Source organism: Gigantopelta aegis, chromosome 6, assembly GCF_016097555.1.
Source record: "Gigantopelta aegis isolate Gae_Host chromosome 6, Gae_host_genome, whole genome shotgun sequence".
NCBI classification, from domain to species: Eukaryota; Metazoa; Mollusca; class Gastropoda; order Neomphalida; family Peltospiridae; genus Gigantopelta; species Gigantopelta aegis.
The window spans coordinates 74,775,030-74,802,372 of NC_054704.1; the positions used below are offsets into that span (position 1 = coordinate 74,775,030).

Genomic DNA, 27,343 nt, shown 5'->3' on the forward strand with positions numbered 1-27,343 from the left:
TTTACATCCATAAATCCATTCACAAATTTATTACTCCAAACAATCCATGTCACAATAACTTTTGCCTTTTAGTAGGCCTATATATGCAATGTCCGAGGAAACTGACCATTCAAAACAAATTGAAACAATTGGAGTTTTAATGGGAATGGTAGGCGCGTCTTAATTGCTATAATGTGTCGGAATCGGTACATCCCCCACCCATCCCGCTCCGTACCTCTAAATCCCTCCGACCACCACCACCCCGAAACCCCCCCCCCCCCCCCCCCCCCCCCCCCCCCCCCCCCCCACGACCCCACATCCCTCGACAAAGAGGTTTTGTTGAATATAATTAACGTATATAATTCAGAGCCGGTTTAAGTATCCGCAGGGCCTGTAGCACAAATAACAACGGGGGCCCCTTCCCCAGGATATATATTTTGCAACCCCCTTGGGGAGTGGGGGAAAATGAACGGAGAAAATAAATGTACACATCACCGCGGGGGCCCAGTAGCACGTGCTACATGTGCTACTGGTACTAGGTTAAACCGGCTCTTTCTCGGAAATCCTCGCATCTTTCCGCCGAAAACCGAATATTACGGAAATGGGCGAATATGTCCGACATTTCCCAAGGCCATCAATGTGGAAAAAAAAGTAAAAATAAAAATGGCTGCTTACATGCGATAAAGATGTGAAGAAAATTGGAAAAATGAAATCGAATTTACATAATAGTAAGTTGATACTAGCCCTTACACTCAGTTTATTGTCTCACAGTCATATCTGCAGTAAGATTAAAGATCTTCTAACGGTGTAGTGGGCACACTCGTCCGATTTGTTTTAACATTTTTACGCAAACTGGAGAAAAAGGTTCGCTGCGTTCATTGACACTTGAACAACTGACAGCGAGCGGTGCTAACGTTCGCGAACTATTTCCGATGTATTCATTTGTTTTAAAGAGCACATCTTATAGCATATTATCAGTAAACAGTATGGAAAAAGATACATTAAACTAAATCTAATATAAAAAAACAAAAATAACGCCCCAGTTATTGAAAATTTTATTAATAAAACTTTTTTATATATATATATCTATATAAAGTGATTTTTATTACTTTCTCTGCAGTTTTTATTTTATTATTATTATTTTTTAAATGCTCGAGTATCTTTTCATCTTAGTGAACCATGGCATGAAACATTTAACTTGGAGACTGTCACTATAAATCAACATGGTAACTGGTAGCCCGAGTACTCTGACTGTAAGAGAGCTAGATGGACATTTGAACATAAATACGCTCTCATTACGGTCAGAGACCAAGCTATGTATTTTTTTGGCAATTCCCGACAACCAAAAAGTTGACAAAGATTTCCGCTCTAATACCACAACAATCTTATGTTTGACGTCAAATACCTTTAAATCGATCATTTTCGAGTTAATTGATTAAAAGAAATTCAGATATTAATCCAGTGTTCTCACTGCTCCATTTAAGCAAAAAAACAACGATCAGTCTTGCACACTGGACATCAAAGGAAACAAAGCCGCGTTGTGTACGAAAAAGCAATTGACGAAACATTTACGACAGTTATCGTAACGTAATTTAACAGTATTTTTAACAGCCTCTATTTTGTCCCATATCTGTATCCATTTGTATGTTTAATAGACACAATAAAAGTTATATTTTATTTGAGCAATAAAAATATTTTTATGGATTCGGCAATCTCCGATTGAAAAAACCTCACTTATTTTGCGCCAAATTTGTCACGTGATCAGAACGGTCATTCTGTCTTTTGTTTCCACTAACTATCATCTGATATTTTGTCCTCCGTTGCAGATATAAATTGGTTGTAACTGATGATTTTTACTTTCTGTCATTTCTGTCATTCTCTTTATTCAGCTGTTCTTTGTAAAATATTGTAAACTTTTCATTTTGGGGGGATGTGAATGCTTATCAAAACAACGGAAGTGGTAGTGTTTATCATTAAAATCATTTATCTTGAGTGCCAAACAATATATACACTGCTTTTACAAAAATAAAATTACTTTTTATTAGCTGGCGATAATATTTTATCACAGCGATAGATTCATTCGATGAAGATGGAAAAAAAATAAATGTATCCGACATTAGGGGATCACTTTACAAAGATCTTTATTGTTTTTCGTATATCTTGAAATCTTTATTAAAAATAATAATATTAAAACTTTGATCGGTTCAGCAAAACTGGAACTGTCCGTGAATGTCAGACCGATATCATCTTCGGTTCATTTAAAAGACGAGTCTGCTTGTATTTCGTATTTACTTTTTGCACTTTTTTGTAGCCAAAATAAGGAGTATGTCTTTTCACAAGTCTACCAACACACAACAATATGGTAACCAAACTTGCCCCCGCCTTTTCACCCAGCGAGAACACTGTCGGATTTCTTTCTGTAGTATGTGTATTAGTGATTAATATGTGGATTTTTTTTAATCAATTAACTCGAAAATGATCGATGTAAAGGTATTTGACATCAAACATAGGATTGTTGCACAGTATTAGAGTGGAAATCTTTGCCAACTTTTTGGTTGTCGGGAATTGCCAAAAAAATACATAGCTTGGTCTCTGACTGTAATGAGAGCGTATTTATGTCCAAATGTCCGTCTAGCTCTCTTACAGTCAGAGTACTCGGGCTAGGTAACTGGGTGACCAGTCATAACGTCCCCGCGTCAAATCGTCCCCGCATACGAATGACCATAACGTCCCCGCGTCATATCGTCCCCGCATACAAATGACCATAACGTCCCCGCGTCATATCATCCCCGCGTACGAACGACCATAACGTTTTAAATAATGCCCAGATGTGCTTTCTAGGATGTTAATTTGACTAAAATTCTAAATTAAAGTTCAAATGTTACAGTACATTTCGTCCTAAGCTAAACAGCTACGTTTACAACATGCCAGGGCATTCCACAGTTCGTATGCAACCATTTTCATTAGAAATGGCATAATGGCGAAAGAGTTGTCGGGTACGGAAAAAATTTAGTTTTGGAAGAAAAATATTGATGTATAGGCCTAATGGCATTCCAGGGATTGAATAGGGTTGAAATGACATTGAATTTGATTACACTTCTCTCAAATGATTATTGTGTATGCGTTGTGTAGTCAGTGTTAAGTGTGACCCGGGGATGTTTTGGTAGGAACCGGGGACGTTTTCATACGGGGACGATATGACTGGTAGCCGTTAACTACAGGCAATTCTTTAAAAATACAGCACGTTTTTAAAAGGATGTTACAAGGATTTATCCATGCATTCTGTGGGTTCGAAAATAGGTTCCTTCCCAAAAGAAAGTGGCACTGAAAATTTCCAATTAAATTATTTCTATGCTAAAAATTCCCAATACTGTATATCGCTGTATATTAGCAGACTCTGTTGCTAAACCGACCCCTTATACCGTTGACACCGTGTGGAAATTGAAAATATTTCACTAGCCCGTCGGACCAGAACCAACTAAAATGTACTAGCCCGCCAGAATTTCTATTAACTCCGCCAGCCTAGAAAATATACTTTTGTTTAGCAATATTTTTAATACATATTTATATATTTAAAGACAAAAACATTAAGGACAGTTGGTAAGTTATCAACATCACGTGTCAAAAGAACGAAATCAAATCCCAAACCTTTGATTGACAAATCATGTTGTAATATTCTGCTAATACTTCTATCTCCGTTATATAGACATAAAAATAAAACAAAATAAAAAAATGATTAATATAGCTGTTGTTTTATTGAAGATGTTATCGTTCGTGTAAAGATACCGTTTCAGCCATACATTTTTGGGGGGTTCCGTTTTAGCCATATAGCCATAGACAGGATTTGACCTTAACATGTTTCAGTTGTAGCCCACTGGGCTACCAGGTTATGAAATCTGGTAGCCCTCAGTAAAAATTGATAGCCCCATAATTTTAATAAATTAAAAAAATAGACAGCAAAAATAAAATCATTTATTTTTTATGTAGCCATGTTGTTTTAGGTTGGTGTTTCATGTGTTTAAGCGTCTTGTTGATTGTAGAGTAACTGGATGTGCACAAAAATCAAAACAACATTGAGTAGCCTGGCGGACTACCGGTTTTAGATACCTTGTATCCCAAATGAGAAATTGGTAGCCAAAACACCCTGGTCTACCGCTAAGGTCAAGCTCTGATAGATTTTGGTGCCGTTTCAGCCAACGCTATTTTCCGTTTTGTCCAATTTGGTTCCATTTTTGTTTGGGGCCATTTTGGCATGGTTCCGTGTTCACTATAACCCGTTTCTGAAATGTCGCACTTGTGCAGTTCTGAACTCTGAAATCGTCTATTGGCAATGCGGTGCATGTATGACATCCCTCTGAACCTTTTGTTTGAATGGTTTGGAATTATTGCATGGCTGATGCGGAGACACGGATTCAATGCAAAATAAATTAATAAATAAATAAAATAATAATACAATCAATGAGAAAAAGATAGATCGCCCATTGAACAGGTAGTTGCATTTTTTAACTCGTCCGTAAGAATTTTTACTCGCATTTGGTGAGCGGGCAAGTACTTTTTGCACCCCTGATCTTCAAATTTGGAAACAGCGTCCAATATGCTTTACAATTTATATAAAAATAAAGTATACATGCCTTGTGTTTGCAATCAAAATGTTTAATCGTTGCAAACATGATATATTAGGTGAGATACAATTTAAAATTGTCATATTAAAATTAAATTGGACGTGAATACGGTTTCGAAATCTGCTCTATGCAAATGAACAGGGACTAAAAGCAAGTGCAACTAACAAGTTTATAATTTTCGAGTTCATTCGAACAAAGCATAAATATTTTGAACTGTATTCGTATTAAAGTTGTAAGTTATTTTAGTTTATATGTAGTAAACCTTGTAGCAGAACATATTTAATTGTTTTCAGTACTTCACAAATGTAAATCTTCGTTCATGTAAAATTAACGTCTAACGTGTAGTTAGCTTTCATTAGCCCTACGTCATAATTGTGTCAAGTTAGATTTAATTAACCCTACACTATAAAGTATAATCATGATGGTTCGATGCCCTCTAAGCATACATGAATATATTCTTCTTCTTTTTTTTGTTTTATTAATATTGTTTTTAACAAATTAATTATATTACAAAAATTACAATTACAATTCTGCAATCAATGTACACCCCCTCCCCCCTGTGCTGTTGTTTACCAAGCAGTGTAGTAGAACTCATGATTACTTTGAGCCCAGCCATGGCTGTTTGGGAGAGATGTTTCTCAGCTATGAACAGGGTAAAAACATCCCAGAGAAATGTTTTGGGGCAAAGAGTGTTAAATAATATACTCGCACTAATGACACATGGTCAGAAATCTCTAACAGATTTTGAACCAATGCCAGCCATGAGAAAAGGCTCACATCCACGGGTATAAAACAAGTGGTCACTAAGACATACATTGACACAATAATTATATTTAGATGAACAAGTAGACACTACCAAACAAATAACAATGTTTAAATCAACAATTGGACACTATTTAAAACATAAAGTTTAAATCAACAAGTAGAGAAAGCAGACAATAAATAGTGGATACTACTGAACAGACATATAAATTTAATACTTCCTGGGTAAGTGATGTAACTTATTACCAAAATTCTTTATTTGTGCATTTAAACCGATTACTTTTAGAATCAAGCTTATTACATTATTGAACACTGTATTAAATTAAGTACTGTAATGGAATTGGTTACCTTAAGAAGTGGAAAAATATATGGGGCAAGTGAATTAATTTCAGGATCTACAGTATATTCTTCTGTTAAATACTTGCAGCATGTCACTTGAATTTTGTAAATTTGTGAAAAACCTAGTCTTGACTAATAGCTTTTGGGTGTCCTTAATAATGTTTTGGTTATTAATAAATGTGTGGTTTTTGTTCAGAGGGTTGGTAAAATAGTTGGACATAAACCGAGCCCCCGAGTGGGCGAAAATGCTGGGGGTGGGGTGGGTTCCAGGGCATGCTATTATAAAGATATTGTTAAAAAATAATTAATATATTGTTCTATAGGCTGGAGGACTAGTAGAAGATCTGGCGGGCTAGTAAATTTGAGTTTGTTCTAGTCCGGCGGGCTAGTGAAATATTTTCCATTTCTGCACCCCTGCTATCTGACACACATTGTTTTGTTGTAGCTGTGGTATTGTATCGCTATCTGACATGCATTGTTTTGTTGTAGCTGTGTTATTGTATCACTATCTGACATGCATTGTTTTGTTGTAGCTGTGGTATTTTATCACTGTCTGACACACATTGTTTTGTTGTAGCTGTGGTATTACAGCTGACGATGTCCCGCCATGGCTCGACGGAGGATTGACATCAACACAGCTACCGCAGTGGAGTTTGAAAAACTTGTTGGTGTCGGTGCGTGCAAAGCAGAAGCCATCATTAAACATCGAAAGGTAATTTTAATTTTTCATATATATATATATATATATACAGCGCCACTCATTGTTTTAATTTTAAAAGAAAAATTCCAAGAAATATGGGTGTTTGTACAGTTTTTATTTGACATGGTTGGTAAAACAATGTGAGAATGCAGATGCAGTAAGAGTTATAGCCTTATATTCTTAATTACATGTACTTTTAGTCATAAAACTCTTGGGCTGAAAATATGGCTAGTTACATGTAAGTCATCTGCCTAACAAAATTTTGTGCCACAATGATCATTTATAAGGAGTGGCCTCTCTAAAATGTAATATAAAAGACCATCTGACTTTACTATGTGTGAGTGTGTGACAGTTTTATGCAATTTTCTGAAAACATTTTCTTCAATATCACGACACAGTGCTAAAACATTAAACAATTATTGTTAATCGCTTTTTAAATTTATTAGCAACTCACTAATAACAATTTTGAAAACCAAATGTTCACTTGTTTTTTTGTCAAGTAGTTGATCATCCTACATGTGTATGTGTGCTATTTTCTATTCTTACAGGAAATTGGGTCGTTCAGCAGTGTTGATGACCTGAGTGACGTGCCGGGGGTCAGCAGGTGTTTAGTTCATGTCAATCGGAGACGCTTGTTATGTCGACCTTTGCCCCACAAGGCCCGGCCTCCACCTCGTGGCACAGGGTAAGTAAAATACTGAGCGACAGTGTGTACAAATAAAACAGATGGTACTGACATGGGTGTGTTCGTTATATTCATCATGCATTTTATAATATTTACAATACCTGTCAGACTGTTGCGCACCTGTTTGTTGTATTTAATTACATATTAGTACTAACTATATCCCCCAGGTGGATGGGGTGGCACACCCACACACACACACACACACACACCCACACTCTGAAACTGGAGGAGTCAGGACCCCCCAGTTGAAAGGAGGTCTAAACTCCGACAGTTCACAAGATTGTAACTCATAATTCTCCATGTTTGTATAAATTGTTTTATTATGTCTACAGTTGATTGTAAATATTCTAAATTGTTTTATAACCGAACGTTATGTGTATGTGTGTGTCTATATGACTTCATATTTAATAACTGGTTTCTCGTCGTCTCTCCCTCCCCCCCCCCCCCCCCCCCCCCCCCCCCCCCCCCCCCCCAAGTTGCCAGCAACTTCCGACATGTATAATTTTGTATCATATTTATCATATTTGTATCCCAAGTGAAATATTTGGTAACTGTGATGAGCTTTAGTTAAAGATAACCCTTTGATATGAACCAAGATATTTTAAACCATATAGGTAATAATAAGTGATTTGAAATGGGAATTATGATATATTTCTTCTGTAGAATATATATTTTTTTTTTTTACGTTAACGTCTTCCTTCTTTTTATGTTGCAAGCTGTATACAGGACCTTTGTTTACAATTTTAACAGGTTGCGTAGACTGACGCGTAGAACATCATCACAGCTGTCTACTTCCGAGGCTGGCAGCAACTCGAGTTCGACAACGACTACCCGACAACCTTTAACCAGGTCTCGCTTCCACGGCATCGCTCTTAAAGAACAACCTGATATTATTGACAGTGAGCAGCTGCCTGATGATGACGTGAAAATACAGGTATGTGAGAGGTAACACAACACAGGACTATGGCCGCGATTATATTTATCAATTTGTGCACACATTGTCTGTTGTTCATCAAATTCGATTGTATTGAAATCGATTGATGTAAATAGACCTACTTGTCCTAGCTTCCACACATTTATATTCGTCTGTAATTCAGTTGAATTTGGCAGACAACAGATTAGTTATGTAGATGTGGATGAAAAAATCTGATAAATCGGACTATGGCCTAATACCCCCTCCACCATCCCCATCCCCCTCCCCCCAAAAAAGCATGGCAAACTTTTGCAACCAGTTTGCTTTTGTTTTGTTCGTACCTCAATGAACCCAAAAGAAATAACAGACAATCTTGAAATGAATGCTAAAAAGTAAACACATATGAACTAAATGTATAGTAAAATCCCTCAAACCCAGACCCACTGTAAACAGAAATTTTCTCAAAACCCAAACGTTTTTTTTTTATAGTCCCTATAATATCAGTACAGAAGTTAGCCTCTCTAAACCAGATAACCCTTAAAAGTGGACTTTTTACCATATTATGTGAGTGTTTGGTCTAGATGGGTTTCACCTTTATATAAAATGGAGCTAGCTCTGGCACTAGCCAAATTCGCCAATTGCTAATTTTTAAAACAAATGGAGAATTTAATTTAAATTTGACAAAAATAATTATATGTAATCATTGATATTTTGTTGCAATATGAGTACTGTAGAATACTTTATTTTCGCGATTTAATGAAAATGGGTCAATTTGCGAACATTTATTTTTGCGAATCCCCCAACCCCCATCAATAAAAAAACAGTAGAACTAATCCTACATGTACCCACGAGTGCTATACACATAAAACAATAGTTTTCCTGCTTTAACCAATCCAGACTTTATTGTTTACAAGTTAATAAGCTTACAGAAGGTGCTTACCGTGTGCAGTTTTTCTTAATCCTTATAATTGTTATAGCCCAGTCCGGGTTTTTTCACTTCCACATTTTTAATATACTGTGATAATGCATGTTTACTTCCGTCGTTTAACACATGTAGACTCTGTCCGATGAACTGATCGCTAGTACATGCGAAGGAAAACAGCATAAAGCTTTTTAGTGTTAGTATTGTTTTATTATCATGTATGTACTTATCATTGTGTTCTTGATTTAAAGTTTTAAACAGCTTTTGTGTCTTGTGGTTTGTTCCGTGACAGGAGGGAGCACTGCTTTGTTACTACTAGCCTCGTACATCGGAAACTAATGTGGTATAGTTGAACAAGACTACATTTTTTTTTTTTTTTGCCTTTATTTTCGCGTGGAATATATTTTCATGAATTTCATTCACATGCGAAAATAAATTCCACGAGAAAATAAAGTATTCTACAGTAATTTTTAAAACAATTTTTGGCAGTTGATAGGTAATTTGAAGATATTTTCTGCTCACTTAGAGCTAGACTTTCATTTTCTGTTTGTTCTTAATACAGAATGAAGTGGAGCAGCCCGATGTGCCGAAATATATGGAAAGAGCAGACAGCGGCGCTGCAGAATTAACGCTCGACGAGTGTGACGAGAGCTGTGCAGCTAGTGATGATGATGCCGACGATGATGATGATGAGGAGGAGGAGGATGATCATGGGGTGGACAGTGAGTGTAGCTGCGACCTGCAGGACCCCGCGGCCATCAGACTGAGACAGGCAGGTGGTCAGTGCATGGGTTCCTGCACGGAGCCTGGTGCATATCCTTGTGTTCATGTAGGTGTATACTACAGTAGTTTCATTTAATTTTTTTTTGTTTTTGTTTTTTTTGTTGTTGTTTGTTGATAGAAACAGTTGTTAGTTCACTTTGCAGTTTTTTACTTAAGAAACTTTAGTAAGCTTGTTACAGGGGACAATATTTCAAATTCTCAGGTAACCAGAAGTCAGTTCACATGAATTTTATTTAGGTAACCGATAGTTCGGTTACGTGAATATAGTTCTGGTGACTGATGAGATAGGCCTACCTAATCCTAAAACACTTGAACTACGGTTTTATGCTACATTGGTGATTCAAATGTATTTATAAACATAAAACTGATTTTCACTGTAACTATTTGGCGGTTCTCGTGATTTTAAAGTTGCATAACCGACATGTGAACGGAACAAAGATTCTCGTGAAATATTGTGCCCTGTTGTTAAAAGATTCAGTGATGACATCTCTAAATGCTGGTGGTTCTGTGTTGATAGTTTATCTTTATTTATGTATGAAGACAATTAACTTCAATATTTAATATTGGTGGTCCTGTTGATAGTTGTTTTTGGGGGTGGGGGGGAGGGTATAGACAGAGAAAAGATATATCTCAAAATATTTGTGGTTCTTTGTTGAATATGTATAGTTAAGCTGCATTCATTGGAAGTCATGAATATCGTATTTCCCATTTCACAAGTTTTGAAGATTGTTCATTTGGCGAAATAACACAATTTATGAACTGGGGTAGGATTTTTTGTCTCAGTCTTCACAAATCAGCCTCGGTGGCGTCATGGTTAGATCATCGGTCTACAGGCTGGTAGGTACTGTGTTCAGATCCCAGTCGAGGCATGGGATTTTTAATCCAGATACTGACTCCAAACCCTGAGTGAGTGCTCTGCAAGGCTCAATGGGTAGGTGTAAACCACTTTCACCGACCAGTGATCCATAACTGGTTCAACAAAGGCCATCGTTTGTGCTATCCTGCCTGTGGGAAGCGCAAATAAAAGATCCCTTGCTGCTAATCGGAAAGAGTAGCCCATGTAGTGGCGACAGCGGGTTTCCTCTCAAAATCTGTGTGGTCATTAACCATATATCTGACACCATATAACCGTAAATAAAATGTGTTGAGTGCATCGTTAAATAAAACATTTCTTTCTTTCTTTCAATCTTCACAACTGGTGAAAAAATGGTGAAACAAACACAAACCATTTGTATAGTTATGAGTTGGGGTGTGAGAGATTGGATTGATAGTTCACATTGCCTATAAATTACCTGGACACTCCATTTGTTGAAGTCGTGTTCACAGTTTGAAACTTGTGAATTGACAATATTTACGATCACCAAATAAGTGCAGCATTAGAGTGGAAGAAAAGTTGCATCTAAAAATATTGGTGGTTCTGTGTTGATAGTTATGGTTGGTTGCTCTTAGTTATAGGTGAAGAAAGGTTACATCTCAAATATTGGTGATTCTGTGTTGATACTTTCTCTTTATAGATGAAGAAAAGAAAGTCGTCATTGTTCAAAGAAGATGGTTTGTCGGCAGGAAAGAGGATTTGCCGGGTGCGGAGTGGTCATGGGTAAGAAAAATTACATTGTTTTTCAACTCGGGCATAAAGTACTGGTATATGTTTTCACAATATTATCATTCTGTTCATTACACCGAAATTCACACCTTCCGACACCGACAGAGCAAATTAGGAACAAATGTGCATCCGACATCTGAAAACAGTTGCTGTAGCACATTGGCAGTACACACAGCCATTTAGCATCCTTGATCTCATCGCGAGCTGACAGTGTCATATGATGTCCCGAGTTACCGATGTCGACTAAATCTGTAGATGTGTATTGCTTTTGAAAATAAGCTTTTAGTCATTCCACAGGCCTGCGCAAATTAAACTTTTGCATAACCTATTTTGGTTTGCATAACCTGTTTTGTTTTCTTTATAATTTAAAAAAACAACAAAAAAAACCTTTAATTTTGAGAAACAAGAGAGTGCCAGTGGTATATAATGTCATGACATTCAGTCGTTAGTGGGAGACTTGGTGCCATCTTCTTCATCTGAGGAACGGTGGATACTGATACTGTCACTCACGTTACGTTCTACGAAAAAGCACTGCGTCGGAAACAAGTTTAATGTTTGTACTCACGATAAAAATATGTTAGTACGTTGCCGGGATTATCATTCAGTAAATTTTACATGCACAGTAAATCGGTTATGCCAAATAAAATGGCATAACCGATGCACGAACGAAACGGTGCAATTTGTTCAGGCCTGTTCCATTAAAGGATTAACTTCGAACAATCAAGTCTACTAATTTTATAACATTTTATAAATAACAGTGAATGCGCCTTGATTAATAATAATATATTTAATAATGGCTGGCTGGCTGGCTAATTTTATCATGCTCATATACCACGAAGGTTTCGAACATGTCTATCTCAAGTCCTGTCTCTGGTTATCTCAGTCTGTGGGCCCATTGGGCTATTTCTCATTCCAGCCAGTGTACCACGACTGGTATATCTAATGCTGTTATATGTGCTATCGTGTCTGTGGGATGGTGCATATAAAAGATTCCTAGCTACTAATGGAAAAATGTTGCGTCTTTCCTCTCTAAGATTGTATGTCAAAATTACGCAATGTTTCACACCCAGTAGCCGATGATTGATAAAATCAGTATGCTATAGTGGTGTTGTTAAACAAAACATTTTTATAATGGCAGCTTCGATAGGATGACAATTTCGAGAGCACAATAATTTCGTTATCGCGACAAAGTTACCCGGGGATAAACGTGGTTGTTGTAACGAGGTTTGACTGTACATGTAATAAAATATGTTTTAAAAAAACATTATTAAATAAAGTATATGTAACAGTGTAAATCTAGTGTTTATGTACCTGTTTAATACTGGTGGGGTTTTTTTAATATGCGTACATAATACATAGTTTTTCAGATGTTGATATCTATGTTTGATGATTATGTTTCATGTTGAACATTGGTTATAAATTATAAATTGGTTTTCTTTTCCTTTTTTTTTTTGCAGTTGTTATTCTTGTCACCATGCACCTAATTCTTTTGCCCACTGGATGCTGGGTAATCGCCAGAGTTCTAGCTTGACTATTTCTCGACAGAGAATCCCGTCAAAGGAAAATCCTCCTCCTAAACTTTCTGGTTGGCTTGAAACATTCCAGGTGATTATTCACAATGTTAGGTCAACGTTTTGTTTAGTTTTTTTTTGGTGGGTTTTTTCTCTTTTTTTTGAGGGGGTGGGGTTGGTTTTGTTTTGTTTTTTATTAAATCCAATCACATATAACAAACACTATGTTATACTTTTTTGTCCTGAGGTTGTTGTTTAGCAGAGAAGTTAAATGATGAAATTGTTACTAATACATTTTCAAATTCACTGACATATCACAGTGCTTATGGTTTGAAAATCAATTGTGAGCTCTCAGTGTACAAGCCCAGTGGTAAAGCGGCCGGTTTGAGATCGATCCCCGTCGTTGGCCCATTGGGCTATTTCTCGTTCCAACTACTGTGGTATATGCTATCCTGTCTGTGGGATGATGCATATAAAAGATCCCTTGCTACTAATGGAAAAATGTAGCGGGTTTCCTCTCTAAGACTATATCAAAATTACTAAATGTTTGACATCCAATAGCCGATGATTAATAAATCGGTGTGCTCTGTGGTGGTGTTAAACAATACAAACTTTGTATTGGCAGTGAGTGTGTGTATATGTTGTGGAAGTGAATATGCTTGTATTTGTTGACAAGGTAGAAATGAGTTTGTTTATGTATATATTGTGTGTGGAAGTCTGCATTCACATGTACCAGGGGCGGAATTTAGCTCAGTCGGTTGAATGCTTGCTTGAGGTGCTTGCGTTGCTGGATCGAACCACCTCAGTAGATCTATTTAGCTGATTTTTTTTTTTCTCATTCCAACTAGTGCGCCACAACTGGACAAAGGTAGTGGTATGTGTTTTCCTGTCTTATGGGAAAGTACATATATAAAAAATCTCTTGCTGCATTAGAAAAAATGTAGCATGTTTCCTCTGATTCAGAATTACCAAATGTTTGATATCCAATAGCCGATAATTAATTAATCAATGTGCTCCAGTGGTGTTGTTAAACAAAAACAAAGCCAAACTTCATATGTACCAGTACAATATTCCCACCATAATTATGACTTCTAAAAAAGTTCAATCCTGATTGGTTTCCAAACATGTCGGTACCAAAATACAATAATTAAATTTGTGTTGCATTCATTGCAATTTAATGTCATCCCATTTTTCCAGCCATAGCTACGTGCATTTGTTCATTTCTCATTGAACGTGAGGGAACGTTCTACCTGATGATGTCACTTTACCTTGGTATTTTGACTTATTGAACGTTATCCTGTCTGTGTGACTATACATCAAAATTACCAAATGTTTGACATCCAATAGCTGATGATTACTAAATCAATGTGCTTTAGTGGTGTCATTAAACAAAACAAACTTTTCCTCTGTGTACAAATTCACACTAATTTTTAATAAATAATTTAGTAATGAGGTGAGCAGTTTTTCATAATGCAAAAATAGATTTTAAAGTGCGAGTGGGAGCAGTTGTTTGCATAACCCATAAGGACTACTATCACTAACAGGACTACTATCACTAACACACTACACTATCACTAACAGGACTACTATCACTAACACACTACACTATCACTAACAGGACCACTATCACTAACACACTACACTATCACTAACAGGACTACTATCACTAACACACTACACTATCACTAACAGGACTACTATCACTAACACTACACTATCACTAACAGGACTACTATCACTAACACACTACACTATCACTAACAGGACTACTATCAATTACCAAAGTTTTTAAAGAAAAATGTTCTGTGCATAACCTTTGAACCTTTTCTTCCAGCTGATACATTATTATCTTGTTAAAATATTTTATCAGCATAAATGTTCTTGCATATGTTGTATCCATAGAGCAATGCTGAAAGATTATCATTTGAATTGTATCTTATAGGCATATTAGCAGTGCTGAATGATTAACATTTGAATTGTATGTTGTAGGCATGGAGCAATGCTGAATGATTAACATTTGAGTTGTATGTTGTAGGCATGGAGCAATGCTGAAAGATTAAAATTTGAGTTGTATGTTGTAGGCATGGAGCAATGCTGAATGATTAACATTTGAGTTGTATGTTGTAGGCATGGAGCAATGCTGAAAGATTAAAATTTGAGTTGTATGTTGTAGGCATGGAGCAATGCTGAATGATTAACATTTGAGTTGTATGTTGTGGGCATGGAGCAATGCTAAATTATTAACATTTGAATTGTATGTTGTGGGCATGGAGCCACGCTGAATGATTAACATTTGAATTGTATGTTGTAGGCATGGAGCCACGCTGAATGATTAACATTTGAATTGTATGTTGTAGGCATGGAGCCACGCTGAATGATTAACATTTGAATTGTATGTTGTAGGCATGGAGCCACGCTGAATGATTAACATTTGAATTGTATGTTGTAGGCATGGAGCAATGCTGAATGATTAACATTTGAGTTGTATGTTGTAGGCATGGAGCAATGCTGAATGATTAACATTTGGGTTGTAGGCATGGAACAATGCTGAATGATTAACATTTGAGTTGTATGTTGTAGGCATGGAGCAATGCTGAATGATTAACATTTGAATTGTATGTTGTAGGCATGGAGCAATGCTGAACGATTAATGGCTCTGGACGAGCTCATTTCATTCTGTGACCCAACTCAAGTCCGGCATCTAATGCAAGTTATTGAGCCACAGTTTCAGCGGGACTTCATATCTCTCTTACCAAAGGAGGTTTGTAGCTTTTGATGATGTCAGCTGATTCATAAATGTGTCAATTAGGTTACCTAAGCTTCAGTCAATATTAGTAACTGGTTGGATATTTTTATCAAGCTAGTCATCTGTAATGTTAGCACTAGTACTGTAATAGCATTGGTGGTGCAGACGTTTTTGACAGGGGATAATAAAAATAGCAAGAATGGTTGAAACATATAGATTTATTACTTGTTATGTTTATGTTTCCCTGAGGGAACACCTTTTTTCATACTATGGAATTTTCTACAAGTTGTTTATTTTTGAGCCAATTGTTTTTTTAACTTGAACACAAAAATATGTTTTGTTTTTTCAAAACACTTTTTCTTTTCTTCAAACCAAACTGAAATTATTTACAAAAAAAAAACATTTTTGTAGGAGGATGGGATGAACTAGGTTAGCAAGTTTGTATTTTATGGTAACCTGTACATAAATCATCAACCACAATGCTTATTTGCCTCCTTGTTGTCTTATTATAATAAATTTCTGTTTTGTCCTCTAAAGTTAATCTACCCTAAATTTATTAGCATTGCATAAACAGATGAGTAAACACAAGTTCCATTTTGTACATTATTTGACATGTTAGAAGTTGGCCAAAGTGTGATGTCTGTGTAACTTGTGTTGTTTCTCATTGCAGCTGGCTCTCTATGTTTTGTCATTTTTGGAGCCGAAAGACTTGTTACGAGCTGCTCAAACATGCTCATGCTGGCGGGTTCTGGCAGAGGACAATCTCCTGTGGCGGGAGAAGTGTCGAGAGGAGTCAATTGATGAATCACTCGTCTATGGTTCTCGGCTACGACAGAAGACGAGATCACAGAAGAGTCCTTGGAAGTCGTTGTACATGAGACAGTATCAGATTGAACAGAACTGGCGGACTGGTGTCATTAAGCCACCAAAGGTAAAAACTATATTCCACACGTCAGATTGAAAGTACACGTGCTATTGTGCTTGCACACCTTGAAATTAAAGGTCTGCTTGTATATATAGACTTTGACGTCCTAGACAAGACAAAATGTATTTAATATGTAATGTAATTTTCACTGCTAAAAAGTCTTGTTAGTTGGAAACTGTCTCTTTAAAAAACAATTAATGTTTCAGATGTTGAAAGGGCATGATGACCATGTGATAACATGTCTGGAGTTCTGTGGCACTAGAATCGTCAGTGGCTCAGATGATAATACGCTCAAGGTTTGGTCTGCTCTCTCTGGAAAGGTACTGTTATTATTTTGTCTTCACTCAGCCCATGGCTTGGCGGTTTTTGTATTATAGATGTGTCATAGTACTGGCTGAGGGGCGGGATGTACCTCAGTGGTAAAGCGTTCTCTTGATGTGCGGTCAGTCTGGGATCGATCCCCATCGGTGGGCTCATTGGGCTATATCTCGTTCCAGCCAGTGCACCACGGCTGGTATATCAAAGGCCATGGTATGTACTACTATTGTCTGTGGGATGGTGCATATAAAAGAACCCTTGCTGCTAATCGAAAAGAGTAGCCCATGAAGTGGCAACAACATGTCAGAGAACATTTTGTTCAGTATCGCTTCGCGATTCACTACGCAAGTTTTAGAGATCGCTACACAATTTTAAAACATTAAATAGTAGTTGCTAATCAATCTACAAATGACTAGAAATATCGCGAATCAAGATTTTGAGAAAAAAAAATTCCGTGCATGTCTTCTCTCTCTATCTGTGTGGTCCATAACCATATGTCCCGACGCCATATAACCGAAAATAAAATGTGTTGAGTGTGTCGTTAAATAAAACATTTCTTTCTTTGGTACCAGCTGGGTATACTGATATATTAATTATTGTAATACAACTGTCATATAAGCTTTTTTCCCATTGGTTAATTTTCGTAATAAATCTGACGATAGATGTACACTGTCATGGGCAATTGGGATTTATCATGATGACAAAATTTTGAGAATTCGTCCAATATGCTGTCACTTAGCCTCATGTGTGCTGTTTTCGTTAGTATATTAATTCAGCATTTTCCATTATATTTAAATGTCGTTATAAATAAATTTAAAATATATTATTTTTCTTCAGATGAAAATGATGTTATTAGTCACGTACAGGTGCAACCGGAGGCGACTATAGGTTTCATCTCTGTTCGTCCGTCTGTCCCACATATAGTTTTCCGAATTTTGTTTTCTTTTTCAGAATGCCTTGAGATTTGTATAGCTTTATAATGTACTGTTACAGATCAAGTTTGACTTTTGTTGCAAATTACCCATTTTTGACAGAGTTATGGCCCTTGAACTTAGATGTGAAATAGACATGAAATTTTGTATATTTCTTTAACATGTACTGTAACTGATCAAGTTTATCTTGCATGGTGATTGACCCACTTTTTGCAAAGGTATGTCCCTTAAATTTGGGAGATACAAGAAATTGTTGTGTTCATTAGGGGACATGTATTACTTTAGCAATACTCCCATAATGCTTGTTGTTTTATTAATTTTTTGTGCCATTGTAATTTTTAACACTTCGTTAGCAGCATTGAACACCCACACGCACCAAGTAAGGTCTGGTCCTTGATCGATCGCATCAGTCAATTCGATCATATGTCTTATTGCCTGCTATTCTAGTCTGTGTTCCCAAAATGGCACCAGCAGGTTAAGCAGAAATAATTGTATCACAATCTCAATATACTTTTTGGGACATTAAAATTGATAATGAAGATGGAAATCACTATCAATTTTGTAAATGCAATTTTAAACAACATTAACTGCTTTAAAGGGACACGCCCTAGTTGTTAACCATTACGCCATTGTTTTTCGCTATTAAACTCATTTTCTCATAAATAAAATTGCACTTTACTTACATTTTATTATTTAGAATATATATTTCCATTCACCTGAAGTGTTTTTTGGTAATCCTGGTGTTTGTAATACCATAAAATACATTTTTTGTATTTCTTAAAAATGCATGCGCGTCTGAGAAAAAAACGTTGAGCAGACTAGGTCTAATCTATTTTTAGAGGGGATCTTCCCGTTTCAATGTCACAGACGTTGGTATACTGTAGCCACTTATAAGTTAGTGATTGGCTAATTTAGCAATGGGCAGGGTGAGCTCTGAATTATTATGATTCCAAGGTGAATAAAACATATTTACACAATTTACTGAAAAAATAAATATATGAATTTTTATTATTCAGCAAAACATATTTAATTATATTATGAAAAGTTAAGTATGGCTATGTGTATTGTATTGCAACTCACGCATTGGGATATATATATATCTTATATGTGTACATATTGGGATCAAGGATACATATCAATTATATCACAAGGCACCTATTGATTGATGTTTTACACTGTTGAATTGATTGATGTTTTATACATTGTTAAAGTGATTGGTGTTTTACACAGTGTTAACATGATTGATGTTTTATACAATGTTAAAGTGATTGAAGTTTTACACAGTGTCAAAATGATTGTGTTTTACAGTGTTAAAGTGATTGATGTTTTTACACAGTGTTAAAATAATTGTTTTACACAGTGTTAAAATGATTGATATTTTACACAGTGTTAAATGATTGTTTTACACAGTGTTAAAAATTATTGATATTTTACACAGTGTTAAAGTGATTGATGTTTTACACTGTTAAAAAAAATGATTGATGTTTTACACAGTATTAATGTGATCGATGTTTTACAGTGTTAAAATTATTGATGTTTTCAGTGTCTGCGCACCTTGGTGGGACACACAGGTGGGGTGTGGTCATCTCAGATGTGTGGCTGTGTGGTCATCAGTGGCTCCACCGACCGGACCCTCAAAGTTTGGAATGCCGACACTGGTCAATGCAAACACACACTGTATGGACACACGTCCACGGTCAGGTGCATGAGTCTCCATGGAAACAAGTGAGTATTAATTTATTTAGTATTACCCACCCACCATTGGTGTGTGTGTGTTTGTGAGTATCATTGTTTGTGTGTGTGTGCATACATGTATTTAGGTGTTTGTGTGTGTGGCCGTGGAAGCAAATTATTAGGCACTCTACAAGTAATGTGTGTTATTCTTCATTGAAATGAGCATTTGACATTAGTGGGAGTTTCAATGAATATGTAAGTGAAGACCCACCTACATAACTTAAAATTGTATTCAGATAATTCTGTAAACAGTACATATGGGTTGTTTGCCAGCCAAGCAAAAACAAAAGGGTGTCACACACCAGGGCATTCTGCATTTATGATTCTAATAATTTAATCAGTTTTCAAATAGATCATAACTGTTACTAATCTAAATTTAAGCAACAAAGTGTTCTCTGTAAATATGCGTATTGACTTGTGTTTTAGTTCTAGGGTAGTAAGCGGGTCCCATGATGCCACTCTGCGCCCGTGGGATGTAATTTAAGCCACAAAGTGTTCTCTGTAAATATGCATATTGAAATGTGTTTTATTTGCAGGGTAGTAAGCGAGTCCCGTGATGCCACTCTGAGCCTATGGGATGTAATTTAAGCCACACAATGTTGTCTGTAAATATGCCTATTGACTGGTGTTTTGTTTCCAGAGTAGTAAGCGGGTCCCGTGATGCCACTCTGCGCCTGTGGGATGTAATTTAAGCCACAAAGTGTTGTCTGTAAATATGCCTATTGACTGGTGTTTTGTTTCCAGAGTAGTAAGCAGGTCCTGTGATGCCACTCTGCGCCTGTGGGATGTAATTTAAGCCATAAAGTGTTCTCTGTAAATATGCGTATTGACTTGTGTTTGATTTCCAGAGTAGTAAGCGGGTCCCGTGATGCCACTCTGCGCCTGTGGGATGTGGAGAACGGCCACTGTCTGCATGTACTGATGGGCCACGTGGCGGCTGTGCGGTGTGTGCAGTACGACGGGCGCCGAGTCGTCAGTGGGGCGTACGACTACACCGTCCGAGTCTGGGATCCAGACACAGAGAGCTGTCTCCATACTCTTCAGGGACATACGAATCGCGTCTACTCACTACAGGTATGTTTTATGCAAACCGGATCAAGTCTCTGCAGGTATGTTTGACACAAACCATGGCTAGTCTTTACAGGTATGTTTTACGCAAACCGGATCGAGTCTCTACAGGTATGTTTTACACAAACCACATCTAGTATCTACAAGTATGTTTGACACAAATCACGGCTAGTCTTTACAGGTATGTTTTACACATACTGTATCTTGTCTCACTAGATATGTTTACACAAACTGCATCTACTCTCTTCAAGTAAGTGTTGTATATAAAATGCATCTACTTTCAACAAATGCTTCACAAACTGACTACTATCTATAAGTTTTATTCAAATTGCATCCACTCTCTACTTCTAGAGAGTGGATGTAGTTTGTGAAAGATATCTGCTCTCTGCAGGGAAGTGTTGAACAAAAGGTGTCAACTCTTTACAGGTAAGTGTTACATAAACTGCATCTACTATCTTTCATAAACTGCATCTACTATCTTTAGGTAATTGTTATACAAACTGTCTACTTTCTACATGTAACTGTTAGGCAGACGATATCTACTCTCTACAGGTAAGTGTTATATCCTGAACATATACATACAATTCAGGAACATAAAAATAGCATCTACTATCTTTAGGCAAATATTATACAAACTGTGTCTACTTACTACAGGTAAGTGTTACGCAGACCATATCCTGTCGGGGTGGGATTTATCTCAGTTGTTGAGTGATTGCTTGTGTCGCAGGATTGAACCATCTCTGTGCATCCATTTAACTGATTGGGTTTTTTCTCTTTCCAACCAATTGTAGTAATGTGGTATGTGCTTTCCTGTCTGGGAAATTGCATATAAGAGATCCCTAGCTGCATTAGAAAAAAATGTAGCGGGTCTCCTCTGGTGACTACGAGTCAGAATTACCATATGTTTGACATCCAATAGCCGATGATTAATTAATCATTGTGCTCCAGTGGTGTCTTTAAACAAAACAAACAAACAAACAAACTATGACTGTCAAAATGACCATATGTTTGACATCCAATAGCCGATGATTAATTAATCATTGTGCTCCAGTGGTGTCTTTAAACAAAACAAACAAACAAACAAACTATGACTGTCAAAATTACCATATGTTTGACATCCAATAGCCGATGATTAATTAATCATTGTGCTCCAGTGGTGTCTTTAAACAAAACAAACAAACAAACAAACTATGACTGTCAAAATTACCATATGTTTGACATCCAATAGCCGATGATTAATTAATCATTGTGCTCCAGTGGTGTCTTTAAACAAAACAAACAAACTATGACTGTCAAAATGACCATATGTTTGACATCCAATAGCCGATGATTAATTAATCATTGTGCTCCAGTGGTGTCTTTAAACAAAACAAACAAACAAACAAACTATGACTGTCAAAATGACCATATGTTTGACATCCAATAGCCGATGATTAATAAATCAATGTGCTTTAGTGATGTCGTTAAACAAAAACAAACAGTTTTTGTTGTTGTTATTATCGGTACTAAATTGCTATTACAAGGTGATCTTAAGGACTACTGAGGGCTATTCAAAGATATTGATTATTTTCAGTGTATAATGTTAACCATGTTCTGTTTTCTGCTCTAGTTTGATGGAGTCCATGTGGTGAGTGGTTCATTGGATACCTCTATACGTGTGTGGGAGGTGGAGACGGGAAACTGTCTACACACTCTGATTGGTCACCAGTCATTGACCAGTGGCCTTGAGCTCAAGGACAATATACTTGTGTCGGGAAATGCAGACTCCACAGTTAAAGTTTGGGACATTACCAGTGGACAGTGTTTGCAAACTCTGCAAGGTATGACACCTGTTTCCATTGTAAGAGTTCTGTTACATTTGAACCGACTCAGTGATGTGTCTTTGCATATGACATGAATTATAGAACTAGTTTCAGCTCACAAAAGCTTGTATTATGGATTAATATTTTCTAAGACTTGTTTTTTTTTTCTGGCATAAGTCTGAAGAAAATCAATCCTTCAAGTGAGCTTTAGTGAAATTAATTTTTCTGTTTAGAGTATCAGCATCCATATATACATGTATGTACAGTGTTTGTTTCTAACCTAATGTTTGTAGTACCCCAAACTAGATTTTACCTTTGAAACATTTTGTACATGAAAACCCCCATAAATGTTATGAAATAGAATTACAGTTGAGCTTATATTTAGTTGACCAGAAATACCTTCTGTTGAAAATAACCATTATGTAAGATATGACATAGCTGTAGTTTAAAAATATGCTGAGGTACTATTCAACAAAAATTCTGTTCTTTTCCATAAAATAGATTGTGTTTTTGATGTTTAACTTTATTTAAGATGTCCTGTCTGTGGGATAGTGCATATAAAAGATCCCATGCTACTAAGGCCGAAAAAAAGAAATTAATTGTTTCCTATTACATACTGGAAAAATAGAGGGTAGGTAGGTAGGAAAAACATTTTATTTTGCAAAATAATTTTATTTTTGGATATTAAATAAAGGTGTTGACTACCGGTATCCAAAATATCCTCTGCATGTATAGAAATGCATTATGCAAACCAACAGTACCATTAATCACAGTGTTTTCCCTAGAAATGAAGTGGTAAAGTGACGTTTTGGGGGCATATTTTATGTGCAGTTTTAAATATAAGGCCTTTTTTTCCATTATACAATTTTCAAAAGGACAAAAACCTTATGGCCATTTTATTTTCTATATCTATTTCATAACTTAATTTTAAAAAGGAAAGTTCCCAGTGACCACTTACAACAAATAACGAAACGCATCAAGATCTTACTGACATTTAATCATTTGATTTGGCAGTAAACTCCATCAGTATCGGTAAACATTCCCTCCCCTAGTTTATCAGAAGGTCACTAAATTTCTATAAGGCCAGTTTGTCGCTGGAGTAAATCATTAAATATAGTTATTATTATTATTATTATTATTATTATTAATCGGAACAACTCGCTACGCTAGATGTAGAGTAAATCGGAAAAGATCGCATATATTCGTGAAAACAATTTTCCGACTCTTCGCACAATATCTCACGAAAGTTACCGAACTTCAATTTGAAGGGAAGTAACTCCATCAATCAATTGTTAGAAAAAAACATTTCGTAGCTAACGGGTCGCCAATAAAACTAAATTTGCGACAGTAAAACGACCGATATACGTTCGCAAATCGGAAAACACAGTAGGGTTATCCCCTAAATGACACCAAATTAGTGCTTGTGATAGTTTTGGAATGTTTTCTTGGAAATCGTTGTTATATTTAAAAAAAAACATTTTTGGATATACAAAAAAAGTTTTATGGTCGGCAGGTTCAAATTAGGGTCGGTCGGGTAACCGGAAACAAACAATATTTTATGATACGCCTAATTGGAAAATGTAGCGGGTTTCCTTTCCAAGACATATATGTAAAAATTACCAAATGTTTGACATCAAATAGCCAGTGATTAATGAATCAATGTGCTCTAGTGGTGTCGTTAAGCAAAACAAACTTTTACTTTTATTCAAGATGTGTATTTATGATATATATTGTCATTCAAGATGTGTTCCAGTTTAATACGGTTTGAATTCTTGTATTCTTTCAGGCCCCAACAAGCATCAGAGTGCAGTGACTTGCCTTCAGTTCAATAAGAAATTTGTTATTACATCTTCTGACGATGGAACTGTCAAGATATGGGATCTAAAAACAGGAGATTTCCTACGAAATCTTGTGTCCTTAGACAGCGGAGGCAGTGGTGGTGTGGTGTGGCGTTTGCGTAGCAACAATACAAAGCTTGTATGCGCAGTGGGCAGTCGCAATGGAACGGAAGAAACTAAGCTGCTAGTTCTTGATTTCGATGTCGAAGATAAAAAAGTGTGCACTTAAAAAGAGTGAATGGTTAATGTTTATACACTGGTAAATCGGGATACTTGTATGTGCACCATAGATATTCAGCATCACTGAAAGGAAGTAGCCTCTTGCATGCCTTAATTAGGTCATGTAGTGTTGGGGTTTTTTTAAGAGCTGTGCCCACACCAGGTGGTTTTCAGCATGGTGATATTTGCGTAACCCACAGCTTTTAATTATCACTTCCTACTTGCATCTAAGTTAGATTTTTTTTTTTTTTAAATACTTTTTGCCCTGCACTAACACAGGGCTAGCTCTGATACTAGCCAGTTGCAAATGTTAAAAATTTAATGTGAAATTTTAAGAAATTCAATATTTTAATTTTTGAAATTAAATAGATAATTTTGTGAAATATTCATTTCATTCAGAGCTAGTCCAGCTAATATTTTGTTAGTAAGTAATTAAAAAAAAAAATTATGGCAAAGCTTAATCTAAAGCCCCTTAAATATTTCACAGCTAACTCTTGCCTGAGAATAATTAAGACCAAAGCACAAGGACTTGTAATGATCTTTACAGCAGTTCAGCAAGTCTTATCTACATGTATACAATATATATTGTATATGTATATATTTCTTGAAACACAATAAAGATAGTTGCAAGTCCATTTTAGATGGAACAATTAAATATTAAGAGGTTCTTGTCTCGTGAAATATTGCTGTATATGACTAGTGAGTGAGAGACTTATGTGGGGCCTTGTAAGTGACTACTTCCATGTTGTGATATTTCGGTAATTAAATAATTGGAAAGATTATATGGAGGAGCATGCCCCAAGACCCTAAAAATGTCATCAACTTGTCTAGATGTAACCATGCAGTAACCAGAAGTTGGTTCATGTGATTTTACCTTGGTTACCAATAATTGTTCAGTTACGTGAATTTTATTTGCATAACCTAATCAATTACTTGATGCAATTACTTTAGCCCATGCATTGAACTCACATTTTAAGGACAACATTTCCAGTTGATAATGTAAGTTTAAACAAAATAAACTATAAAAACATTATTACAAATCATTAATGAAAACTTGTGTTTCTTTCATCTTTTAATGATTGACAATGGAACCAATTGGCAGTTTACGTGACTCTAAAAGTAGTGTAACCACATGTACAGAACAGTTCTTAAGAATGATTATTCCTTTACCCTGATAACCCACATGTATGTGTTTAACGGACCTAAGTGACTAAGTGGCTACTTCCATGTGCTATTTCTTCAGTGGTGCTCGATTGTTGATGTGGTGATTCATCCAGTCAACCTTGGTGATTGTGTACTGTTTGTTTGATTGGAAGAAAATCTGTGTGACAGTGATTGTGGCAGGCACTAATTTAGGATTGCGAAAGATGGAAAAGTAACTTTTCGTTTCTTAGAAGAAAGGGGAGAAGTTGAATAATATTTAGCAAAGCAGTGTTTCTGTCAGAAAGAAATTTTTGGGTATGGTGCTATGGAATAGAATGCAACCACAGTCAACAGAGAATATTGGAGGGGGGGAGGGGGGCCTCCCTCAGAAAGCTGGGATGTCATTAAACATTCATTCTTTCATTCATTCCCTCAGAAAGAAAATAGGTTAGGGTTAACAAAATCATACAGTAATGATGAGTAATTAATTTTGTCAAAATATTAGCCTTAAAAAAAAAATCTGCCAAAAACTTTGGGTATAGCCAAAAGTGAACACTATTGGTTTATTGGTACCTTTTGTAGAGTTTCGTCATGTTCCACGTTTATTCAGAAAGGTTCTGAATTATATGCTAGATCTGAGTTGTAATATTTCAGTATCAGATACTACACTAATAAACTTTTAAACAAAACAGTTCAGTATTTTAGTTAAAATGTGACAGTGTTAAGTAATTAATAATTAATGTGTCTTACCAAAATTCAAATAATAATCAGTGTTTTTTGGCATTAGTGAAATAAGGCCGACTTGGAACCAAACAATGCTTGCCCAATAACTGCAAATGGCACCACATGTTGTTTTTCAGTCGGGGGCTAAAGTGAAACAAGGGACCAACAAAACAAGCCAAGAATGTAGATAAAGATTGAGTGAGACACGGGCACCACTCGGAAGTGGATGTAGGGCTTTAGATTGCACCAATCAATGAACGCTTGAATAAGCAAGCCCAAATTCGGTACAAACTAGCTGATCTCAATTATTTTACCTTAAAAACACTGAAATGGTAAATGATCAAAATAACTTGAAATGCATTTCTGAATATCTACAACTGTTTACCAGCTGTTAATAACATTACTACTCTTAACAAAACCTTAGAGTGCTCAGAACAGACTCCAAAAAGCCTGTTGTGTCCAAATTAATGAGTTCTGAAGCTCTGGCAATGTGTTATACAGCTGGCATTAAACATGATGTTTATTGTGTGACTCTTGTTACTAAAATCAGATTAGGTCCAAAATATGGCAACTTTAGTGTGTCACTACCACTAACAACTGTAATTTGAGAAGTCTTTCAACAAATTAAAACAAATAAAACAATGTCTTTTTGCAGGTTAGATTAGTGCCTGTGATTTTTGTCCTGATTAGCAGTGTGATCTGAACAGATGGAGAAAAAACTAGTGCTTTTTTGTTTCTTCTCTTTTTTTTTTTTTGTATTTTGTGTGTGTGTTCCACCAGCTGTGTGTTATTAATAATGGCACTTTATGTAACATAGGGGACTTTTGTACATATGCAAGTGAACACTTGTATATGTAACATATGTGTCCTGTCATGTTCATGTTATCTAGAACGTATTTGTATATAGTGTGTGTTTTACATCTTTGGAAGTGGCTGTTCGTTTTATGGATGGTCATCCACATGTTGTGTCTGACAATAGGAGCAAGCATAATGTGTAATGGGGCATCTGTGTCTACACGAGGAAGAGTCAGTGTACATGTAAATGTATTGTGAGTATACTGATCTGTTGTTGAAGT

General features: G+C 36.2%; 1 protein-coding gene across 1 annotated transcript; it reads left to right on the top strand.

Moving 5' to 3' along the window:
- The first annotated feature begins 618 nt into the window (after nt 1-618).
- On the top strand, nt 619-25,955 carry LOC121374265 (F-box/WD repeat-containing protein 7-like). The gene is made up of 14 exons (XM_041501295.1): nt 619-707; nt 6,280-6,414; nt 6,951-7,087; nt 7,838-8,021; nt 9,485-9,751; nt 11,220-11,302; nt 12,766-12,913; nt 15,446-15,580; nt 16,236-16,496; nt 16,697-16,810; nt 19,284-19,465; nt 20,323-20,548; nt 22,152-22,362; nt 24,131-25,955. Exons 2-14 carry the CDS (start codon nt 6,310-6,312, stop codon nt 24,409-24,411), a joined length of 2,334 nt encoding a protein of 777 aa, XP_041357229.1. The 5' UTR covers nt 619-707; nt 6,280-6,309; the 3' UTR covers nt 24,412-25,955.
- The last annotated feature ends 1,388 nt before the right edge of the window (nt 25,956-27,343 follow it).